The 11,043-nt window shown below is 48.0% G+C and overlaps 1 protein-coding gene across 2 annotated transcripts in view; it reads right to left on the bottom strand.

The window, feature by feature from the left end:
* Window positions 1-777: 777 nt before the first annotated feature.
* The window catches only part of DAAM1 (dishevelled associated activator of morphogenesis 1), a 176,484-nt gene continuing 166,218 nt past the window's right edge, over window positions 778-11,043 (bottom strand). For both annotated transcript variants that reach the window (XM_028735406.2, XM_028735481.2), the window contains 4 exons: window positions 9,668-9,728; window positions 8,155-8,286; window positions 4,764-4,934; window positions 778-3,911 (listed from right to left, as the gene is read on the bottom strand). In XM_028735406.2, the coding sequence (XP_028591239.2) occupies window positions 3,702-3,911; window positions 4,764-4,934; window positions 8,155-8,286; window positions 9,668-9,728 (574 nt within the window). In that variant the 3' untranslated portion in view covers window positions 778-3,701. The remainder of the gene's footprint in view (window positions 3,912-4,763; window positions 4,935-8,154; window positions 8,287-9,667; window positions 9,729-11,043) is intronic.

Genomic DNA, 11,043 nt, shown 5'->3' with positions numbered 1-11,043 from the left:
AGCCGGACCCAACTGAACTCCCTCCCAAAGAAAGCTAGCACGAGGCAATTCTTATTCCAATCAGAAGTTTGAGGTTCACCTACAGGAAGCCGTTTTGCAGTATGTAGGGGGGGGGGCACAGTTGCAGACTGCACAAAGCACCCCCTCCCCCGTGGCAGAAGTGGGGAATGCTGGGTTTTCCAGCATTTGATGCACTTATGGATGAGCCCACTGGGAGAATCAGAAATAGATTGGGGGTCTTGATTCTCATAATGCAACAAACAACTGCAGGATGTCTCAACAAAAAAAATTCCTTCCAGTAGCACCTTAAAGACCAACTAAGTTAGTTCTTGGTATGAGCTTTCGTGTGCATGCACACTTCTTCAGATACTGGTATCTGAAGAAGTGTGCATGCACACGAAAGCTCATACCAAGAACTAACTTAGTTGGTCTTTAAGGTGCTACTGGAAGGAATTTTTTTTGTTTTGACTATGGCAGACCAACACAGCTACCCATCTGTAACAGGATGTCTCAAGTCCATCATGGTGGTCTGTGCTGGGACACACGGCTGTTGCTCAAAGGTGTTCCACACAACCTGCTTCCTCCAATGAAATATCATTTTGTCCTAGAGGTTAAAAAAAAAGCAGTGGCATAGCGTGGGCGGTTGCTCCAGGCGCAAAATTTCAACCCCCGGTGCTGCCTCAATACAACTGTGTGCTTTTGTCACAGGGCTCGGCTTCTTCATGCAAACCAGGAAGTGACCTCTCCAGATAATGGAACCACTCTTTTTTTCTTATCTCTGTGGCTGGGTGACACGGATGCCATTGGGCAGTTGAATGTGCAAGCGCACTCCATGCTTTTCCTGCCCTCCCACCCCTCCGTGTGGCCCCGGGCACTGGCAATCCACGCTACGCCACTGAAAAAAAGGCACCTTCCTTTCCCCAGGACTTATCCTGCAGATCAAGAACCTGATGAATTTTTAGATGCCCCTCTAAATCAGTTAAGATGCAGGGCAGATCCCCTGACCAGACTGAACCTTGTGAGCGACGGCACCCTTTCTGCGCATTCCTATTCTATAGCACGCTGCATTGTTTTTCTCTCCTCCCCCCCCAATCTCAAATCATTTTAACGCAACCTTTTGACCAGTCTGAACTCTCTCCCACCCTCCATTTTGAAAGTCAACTCCCTAACAATACCATATCCGACCAAATTTTCTCCCAGCTACAAATAAAAATATATATAAAATAGAGGCACTTTAGTTTAAGTAACAGTAATGAACAACTTGGTTTTTATTTTACTTTTCGAGCAAAGTGCTGCCTTCGCACGCCTCGCACTCTGCAGAACTCCAGAGTATCGGACGTTTGCATTCTTACCGTTGACAAGCTACTTGAAGAGCCATCAGTACACGTGGGTCCTTCGAAAAAGTTGCGATGAAGAAAAACTAAATCGTAAGAACAAGGGGGGAAGAGGCAAGGGATCACCCTTATACTCACGCACACACAGAGAGCTCTTTCACAGCTCTCGCTGGTGTGATCTTCACAGCTTTCGTGTTGCATCGGGATTTGGGGATTCCGGGCAACAGGAACTGCATTTTGTACAAACTCGTTTCTATATAAATCCGCACATTTGCTGTACAGTACACAACTGGGGGAAGGGGCGGAGGCAGAGAACGGCCCCCCGGCCCCCCTCCAGTTAACATCCTTTACAATAGCAAAGCAAAACAAATCAATTAAAAACCTATCTCAAACAGCATCAGCTATCTAGTGCAACAGAAAAAAAACACAACTCAAAACAACCTCCACAGGAAAGAAGAAAAAACAACAACAACAACGGCAACATCAACAACACACAAAAATCCCCGTTCGGTTTTGGATCACGATGTGGATGGTATAAAAATCACTTAAGAGAAAAACCCGCAAATAAATAAAAGCAAAAAAGAAAGAAAGTAACAGTCCTCTATATTCTCTATAATTTAAGGATATTAAGCCACGCTATAAGATTGGCTTTTTTTTTTAACTTTTCCATTATTATTTTTTTATATTTTGTATTACTGTTTCGTTTTTAAATTATTAATTACTCCCTGAGCAATCTGGGTTTAAGGAGATTTCGGATTGACAACTTGGCAAATTTCTTACAAATCTGCAAGGAGGAAAACATTATGAACAGCAAAGCCCGTTTGCAAGAAACAAGAATTTTCGCGGCCTTTTCCCTGCTACCCTTGCGCTATACATTAGGTCCCTAACATCTCCCAGACCCCTTCTTTGCAGAAACTCCCTACTAACCTCTTTCGAGGGAAAGGGAAACCCTGGAGCAATGCCCCCGGCAGGCATGGTTGCCCTTCCAAGATCCGTGCTCATCATTCTGGCACAGATCTGTAAACAGAGGCAGCCTTAAGAGGGCAGTCTGTCTGATGGGGAAAGGAGAAGGGGGCAGGCTGCATAATGGAAAGCCCAGCTATGAATACTCGAGAGTTCATTCGCCAACCCTTGCCATGCACGGGAAAGGCTCTTCTGGATCGGGGCCAAAGTTTGCACATTACGCCCAAGGCGCTCCTGGAGTTATCCTGCATTGGCCGGGTACATTACAGCGAAACTGGCCTGAACAGAGCCAATTCTGAGCGACGTTTACAGAGAATACAGTTTGTCCTGTCGGGACGGGGAATGGGAAACGGACGATAATGAATACACAGACGCTTTCTTCCGTTAAAACGAAAAGTTAAGAAGAGACCCAGCCCCCTCCCCCAAATCCCCACCCCCACCCCACCATCTCTCAGGCAAAAAAAACCCCCCCACACAAGAGTGAATTCTACATCGGTGTCGTTACAGCAATGAGAAAATCCTTTGGATCGCCTTCAGCTGGTTCCCTGAAGGCTCCCAAAGAGAGAGGTGCATCTTGTTCGAAAGGAACAGAAGCATGACTCCCCGTGTCCCCCCCAAAAATGGGGGTTACGGAACACAAAGGAGCTGGCACAACGGCCACAAGGGATGTTCAAGTTCTGAGTGAAAACAGAAACAAAAAATAATAATCTCGGCTTTCCCCCAACAATGCTACGTTCAGACTGAACAAGAGCGGTTTCTAACGGACGTCTCCCGCCACCTGTAGCCTCAATGGCAACAGGTTTCCGAGGCTGGGCTGTCCATGTCAAAACGCCCTTGCGCTAACGTAGCACAATAGCAGCACTTCTTTCCCCCTCTTAACTCCAAGCTGTTTCCCCCCACCCCAAAATAAAAGGACCCCCCCAGAACGGACCCAAGTGCTATCGCCCACCAGCCTCTCTCATTTCCTTGGTATTGGGGGGGATGTTTTCGCCTCCCCCTCTCTTTCTCTCTCAATCACCGACACTTGTGCTTAGACAGCATGAAAGCTACTTTTTGCGGCGACACTTGCCCCCCCCACGCCTACCGCAACTGATGGAAAAGGGAGAACTCATCCAGGCAGCGGTGCCTGTGCATGTTGACGCCCGCGCTCGCGCATGCACACAGTTCCGAATCCCAGCCGCACCACCAGACTCTGGGCGCAGCGCACCTGCGCTCATGCTCCCACTGAAAACATTCATGCACAGGCAGGACGAGATGAGGGAGGGAGGGCCACTGATGGGCTGGCAAGGCAGAAGGTAAAAAGACCTGGTGTCCTCCAAGACGACTGTTGGTTGGTTTAGAGTTTTCTTCTGAAATATATATATATACATATATAGATATATGTATATATATATACACGCGCGCTCAGAAGTTGAGTTTCGTGACCGGCCTCTCGCGGCTGCCATCCGCCAGCTGGTTGGTGATGCGCTTGCGGTTGCGCTTGAGTTTGGACAGGTCTTTGTCAAAGACTTCGCCGGACCGCAAGGCCGAGACGAGGTCGTCGAACTCCCCGCCCTCCTCGCTGTTTTCTTTCGCCTTCCTTGCCTTGCGCTCCCTCTCTCGCTGCTCTTTGAGCTAATGGGAAGGGGGGAAAGGAAGGGTTAACGGGCAGGGATTTGACACACCCTACGAGCAACACGCTGTAACATAAAACACTGGAAAAGCAATAAACCAAAACCGACAGATTCTCCATCCTTGAGCTGAGTGTGCCCTGTTTCTGCATCAACTTCCGATATATTTTTAAGCCCAAATGAAATTTGTCCATGTGCATTTGTGTTAATGTATGCATTCCCCATGGGACATGGGTGGCGCTATGGGTTAAACCACAGAACCTAGGACTTGCCGATCAGAAGGTCAGCGGTTCGTATCCCCACGATGGGGTGAGCTCCCGTTGCTCGGTCCCTGCTCCTGCCAACCTAGCAATTCGAAAGCACGTCAAAGTGCAAGTAGATAAATAGGTACCACTCTGGTGGGAAGGTAAACGGTGTTTCCGTGCGCTGCTCCAGTTCGCCAGAAGCAGCTTAGTCATGCTGGCCACATGACCCGGAAGCTGTATACCGGCTCCCTCGGCCAATAAAGCGAGATGAGCGCCACAACCCCAGAGTCGGTCACGACTGGACCTAATAGTCAGGGGTCCTTTACCTTTACCTATGCATTCCCCCAATAATTTATATCAGTTTTCATTTTTGCACACATTTTTTTTTGCAATTTCTCTACCCCTCATATCCCAAGACAGATGCATGGCAACTTAACACCCCAACAACTAGATGCACCGACAGCTTGACTTGCATAGCTTGTGTCGTTTGTGAAGCAGCTGTCTGAAATGGAGTCAAAACCATGGGTGCATCGAGCCACCTGGGCCCCCCCTTCAGCTATGGGCTGCCAAGGACATGCGAGGGACCCCCCACCCTACACGATTATCCCCACCTGGGCTTCCATGCGCGCCCGTCGCTCCTCTTCCTCCTTCCTCTTCCTCATGTTCTCATTCTCCTGTTTGGCTTCGGTCACAGCCTGCAGGAACTGGTCGAAGATCCCGAAGAACTCGTCCGGTTGCGTTTTGCCAGGGTCTTCCCCAAAATGCTTCACTGCCTTGGCAAACTAGAGAAAGAAAATACGCATGTTTTTTACTTTGTGGGGACTTATTGGCTCAAAGCAACCCTCTCAAAGAGAGCCTCTTTGGTCTAAATCTGTCACTGATTCAGGAAGGAGATTTTCTCTGCATGCACCAACTTGTTTTGTATCCTTCTTTAGGCCGTATCCCCAATTGGCCATGAAGATCACTGAGTGACTTCAACCCTGTCATCTTCCCTCAAGCTAACCTGCATCACAGGGTTGTTGTGTTGTGGGTGTGGGTGTGAGGTTGTGAAGAATCACACAAGCTGACTTTAGCTCCTTGGAGGGAAATTTGGGGTGTGTGTAAAAATATAATAACTAAAGAAGGAAGCAAAAACTATTTGGAAACTACAACTAATCTAGGCAGGTGACTGGGAGAGGCTGCTGGAACCATGTAACACCGGTCCTGAAAGACCTACGTTGACTCTCAGTACATTTCTGAGCACAATTCAAAGTGCTGATGTTGACCTTTAAAGCCCTAAATGGCCTTGGCCCAGTATAACTGAAGGAGCGTCTCCACCCCCACCGTTCTGCCCAGACACTGAGGTCCAGCTCTGAGGGCCTTCTGGCGGTTCCCTCCCTGCGAGAAGTGAGGTTACAGGGAATCAGGCAGAGGGCCTTCTCAGTGGTGGCACCCACCCTATGAAATGCCCTCCCATCAGATGTCAAGAATGTATATGCTGGAAGCCGCCCAGAGTGGCTGGGGTAACCCAGTCAGATGGGCAGGGTGCAATGCAATACAAATAATTCCGAAATCGAAACACATTTGTTTCCTAATTTCACCAGGTCCCAAACAACCGGTGTTAGGTCAGACTTTGGCCAGTTCAGCTCATGAAGCTAGTCCTTAATCCCTTACATATCTGGAGAGTACAAGCCAAGGCCTTGCTCTGCTTTGCCGCATTACACCATTCCTTGCCCCCAAATCCGAATTCTGGTGGCTAGAGTTAGACCCCAGGCCTCACCAAACCTCCCTTTCCAAAGGTCTGTTCTGCTTCCCCTGTCGGAACAGCTTCTGCCATTCTGAAGACATCAAGGAAGTCACACCTCTGCTTTCAATTAATGCCCTTTATCCTCTACCTCCTCTTTTTTCCATTATTAGTATTATTAACTCAGGAGCAATAAAACCAACAGAGCACAACACTGCAGCAGAGGAGATAATAAAACGCGAACGCACAACAGGGAGAGGGGCAAACTCGCATTTTCAACTTCTCTTTGAAGGTTTGCGCTTGTATTTTATTTATCGTTGCCACATGCTTCAGCATTAGAAACAAATGTGCTATTGAAGCGTTTGGAAAGGAGGTGTCCCCCCCTCCCTCTTTTTCAAAAACGAAACTTTGCCCATCCAAAAGCACAAAGTTTTTTGTTATCTAGAGAATTGCGCAAAGCAGATAAAATTTGCAAGCCAAACGCTCATGCAAGACGTGTGTAGCAATGTCAAGGGTTTGTAAAATAAAGAAACACAAACAGATCCCAAGGGGCGCCTTGGTGGTCCTTTAGGGTCACTGGCTTTAGATGGTTTTAAGAAAAGAATTAGAGAATTAGTTGTGGACATCCAAAAAACAATTTTCTGGGAACTGTAGTTTGTTAAGGGTGCTGAGAGTTGCTAGGAGACCCCTTTCCCTGCCACACAGCTACAATTCACAGAGTTCCATGTGAAGAGGGGTCAGGGAACTGCCATCGGCTCAGGGGCGAGAGGGGAAAAGCCGAATGGATTACAGAGAGCCCCCAAAGATCTTGGGAAGCAGCACCTCCTCAGCGGAGGAGAGTAACCACGCCTCCAGTGGAGAGGAGCTTCAGGGCTCGGAGGAGGCGAGGCGGTGCCAGGACACCTTGCCTGAGCAAAGCGGGGAGGAGAGAGGTCCTCCGTTACCCACGCCCTCCCTGCGCAGTAGGCTTCCGCGCAGAGAGGGGAAGCGCACACTGGGTGTCAAGAAACTGCTCTGCTGGGGAAAGTTTAAGAACCGCCCACTCTCAGATTCTGCCAGTGAATGAGCCAGCCACGGAATAGTGGCGCTCTGCATGGTGAAGATCTTTTTGGCACCAATAACAAGGCTTTACAGCCGACCAGGGAGGCATTTGCCTGATTGCTCTTGAGCAACCCCCTTATACCCTTACAAGAGGGATTGGTTGTTAAACCACTCTGGGAATTGTAGGTCTACGACGCAACTTGGGAGTTCAAGGTTCCGGCTTAGTCAGCCATTCAGTGGGTTGCCTCAGGCAAGCCACATTCCCTCAGTCTCAGTTATCCAGCTGTAAAATGGGAATATGCAACCATGACCCAAACCACAGACTGCCATGCCTAGCCCTGAGTTGGTGACAGGCACTGTGTCCTTGGAGGATGAACCAGACACTCCACAAGCCGAGGACCTTGGGGCAAATGAGCAGGCAGGGTCTCCTGGAACCAGCGCTGGGGATCCCCAAGTCCTGCTTAAGAAGCCTTGGAACAGTCAGAGGAGGAGATGAAAACCGTCCTCAAGAATGCCAGCACCTAAAGGCTCAGGCTGACGTGCATGAACATAACTTGAATCTATGGACGCAGAGTAGTGGCACGGCTCTTGCTAAAAAAATGTAGTATAAACACTGACAACTGGGAAACACAGGCCTGTGAGTGCTCCAGCTGGAGAACAGCCTTTACCAAAGGTGTCATGGGCTTTGAAGACACTCGAACCCAGGATGCAAGGGAGAAAGGTGCTAAGACGAAGGCATGCTTGGCAAACCCTCACCGTGATCAACTCCCGCCCGGAAACCAATGTCCCCACTGTGGAAGGACGTGTGGATCCAGAATTGGCCTCCACAGTCCCTTACAGACTCGCTGTTAAAACCGTGTTTCTGAAAGACAATCTTACTCGGCTACAAGTGATTGCCAAAGAAGAAGAAAAGAAATCTGGTAAGCCAGATAATATAAGGCATTCTTGAGCCTTCCAGTGGCTCTCTGTTCTTGCTCCTCATTCTAGTTACTCCTCTTTGCGGCTGTCCCAGACTTTGGACTGTTTCATAACTTCGCTTCTGGGTCACATTTTGGACTTAGACTGATTCCATGTGCTTGACCTTGGCTTGTTTGGACTGATGCAACTGTAGCCCTGCCAATGTTGGCAACTGCCTTTGGTGAGGGTCTTATATCTCCTGGAACGGAGGATGAAGGTCCTATCCCTACAAAGCAGAGAGGTTTGGAGCGCCAGGAGCTCCAGAGGTTTCACTTTCTTACCAGTTCTTTGGCCTCTGCCAGGAGATCTTCCACATCTGAGAAGCTAAAGCTGGCCAGCGTGATGAACTGGCTGACGACGGAAACGAACTTGTCTTCTGGGTGGGGAGGCTGAGTTTTCTGGTACGCCAGTTCCTTTGGAAAGAGAAGAGACACACACACACACACAGAGAGAGAAAGAAATTCATTTTGGTTATTGGGAGTTCAAGGAGAAGAACCATGGCAGATCCACAAAGACCTGAACGGCAGAAACCCAATGCTCAACACATGCTCACCCAGCATGAGAGACCTGCTTCCATGTGGCACTATCTCATGCATTTAAGGTACATGTGTTGAATACTGCAACCACATGGGCGTAGGGATTATTGTGTGGATCACAGGAACACAGAAAACTGCCCTATAGTGAGCCAGACACATCCTTAGCCCTAGCTGGAGATGCTCAGGATGGAACTTTCTGCATGCCAAGCAGATATCCTACCTTGAGCTGTCACCCTTGGCTCTATCCAACCCAAGAATTATCCTCCCTCCCAGTTTGGTATCAGCTGGAGACACCCTCCATCCTTGGAGGTTTTTAAGCAGAGGTTGGGTGGCCACCTGTCATGGATGCTTCAGCTGAGATTCCTGCATCAGGGTGGGGTGGACTAGATGCCTTTTGGGATCCATTCCAACTCTACAATTCTACAATTAAACTGTTTTTCATGCTATATTTTATATTGCTGCGACCTGCTCATAGACCTTCCTGATGACTGGCGAGTTATAATGACCCAGGTTAAATTTGAGGGAATTTGTGTGTGCAACCTACAACCTTATCACTTATCCACAGTTTCCCCCCCATTCATTTGTATTCCACTTTTCTTTATTAAATCAGTTTACATTTACAGGTGTTTTTTTTAAAAAATCAATATAATATAAAAGATAATTTAAAAAAGAAAGAATAGTTTTGCAAAGAACAAAAAGAGCAGTGGCAAATGAACATACAAATAATAATAATAATAATAATAATAATACACACACACACAACCACACACACACAAAAGCAAACACAACCACAGCAGCATATAACAAGATCAGTCAGGCTGAGTCTACGAATATTAAGCCCCATCAGCAAAAACTCTTCTAAAAATGGGAAGACTTCCAAGCATACAGTATCAGGTCTTCTCCAGCACAGCTGGCCGGGGTTCTAATGGAAGCTGTGATCCAGAACATATGCAGGGAACCAGGTTGGCAAAAACTGGCAGGAAGGTTACATCTGCACCAGCTGTGCCTATCCCCAAACAAACTTCCTTTTTAAAAAAATGCTTATAATTAAAGAGACAAAGGCAAGCGACTCAGGTCCTTAAGAGTTCTATAAAACCATAATGAGCAGTAATGAGCTGCAGGTCAGGAAGGAGGAGAAAGAGAACGGCCTCTGGGAAGGGAGATAAAAGCAGCTCCAGTCGCCTTCGCCCCCTTCCTCTCTTAAGGACGGGTGCTTAAAAAAAGCAGGGGGACCATTAAGTGGGCGAACAATACTTACTGTCTCCACAGCCCTCAGCCCACTTCGCAAGGTGCCAATTTCCTTCTCCAGCTCAGTCATGCTGCCAGAAATAAAGGAAGCCAGTTACATTTCCAGAGACACAGCTCCAAAGCCGGCTGCATGTCTCCCATTGAAAAACAACAACAAATAAAATACCTAGGTTGCATTTCCTCCTGCTTTTGGGTTATGCTCTCACCTGCAGCAAACTTTGCACCAGCATCTTCTCTAAAAACTGGTGCCAGACTTTGGCTCCCACCCCTTTCCCCTCTTCATGCCTCTTTCCTTTTGTGCCCTGTCTTTTAGACTTCAAGCTTCTAAGGGACTGACTTGCTTTTTAATTGATCCTACATAACCATAACTTTATCAACAAAAAGATCATCTGTTTGCCTGCCTCATCTGTCCGTCCATCTGTCCAATTTCAAATACATTGCAAAAACAAACTGGGAATAATAACTTCCACTTTAAAGGCTTGCTGAAAAACAAGGATAAGATCTTCAATAGGTACCAAAAAGATGCTAGATAAGGCAATTGTCTGACATGCAAACAAATAAATAATTTTGGGCGATGTGTGTTAAGATTCAAAGTGGCCATAAAGGTAAAGGTAAAGGGACCCCTGACCATTAGGTCCAGTCGTGGCTGACTCTGGGGTTGCGGTGCTCATCTCGCTTTATTGGCCGAGGGAGCCAGCGTACAGCGTACATGACTAAGCCGCTTCTGGCGAACCAGAGCAGCACACGGAAACGCTGTTTACCTTCCCGCCAGAGCGGTACCTATTTATCTACTTGCACTTTTGACGTGCTTTTGAACTGCTAGGTTGGCAGGAGCAGGGACCAAGCAACGGGAGCTCACCCCGTCGTGGGGATTCGAACCGCCGACCTTCTGATCGGCAAGCCCTAGGCTCAGCCTCTGGGCTCAGCACCACCCGTGTCCCATAAAGTGGCCGTAGCAATGTGCATTATGTAAAATTCAAATTCTCGTATTGACAATCCTGTGAGTTATGACATTCACGGCCTGCAAAAGAGGAGACTGAGAGGAGATAGGATAGCCATCTTCAAATACCTCAAGGGCTGTCAAATGGAAGAGGGAACAAGCTTGTTTTGTCCTGCTCTGGATGGTAGGACTTGAACCCATGGCTTCAAGTCCGAAGGAAGGAGATTCTGACTCAGCATCAGGAAGAACCTTCTGATTGCAAGTGCTATGGGGCAGGTGTCCAGGCCCCCCATAACAGAGTGAGCAGAATGCCCCCCAAACACCACAAGACTGGCTCACCACGTTTCGAATCAAGTGGAGTAACACACGTTGCAGCCGAGGAGTGTGTCGGGATCCCCGTTGCACCACTAAACCCAGGGTGGAAATTCTGAAACTGCAGCACTGGC

This window comes from Podarcis muralis, chromosome 1, assembly GCF_964188315.1.
Source record: "Podarcis muralis chromosome 1, rPodMur119.hap1.1, whole genome shotgun sequence".
NCBI classification, from domain to species: Eukaryota; Metazoa; Chordata; class Lepidosauria; order Squamata; family Lacertidae; genus Podarcis; species Podarcis muralis.
The sequence above is the reverse complement of the archived record's forward strand: the minus strand, read 5'-3'. Positions and strand labels throughout refer to the sequence as shown.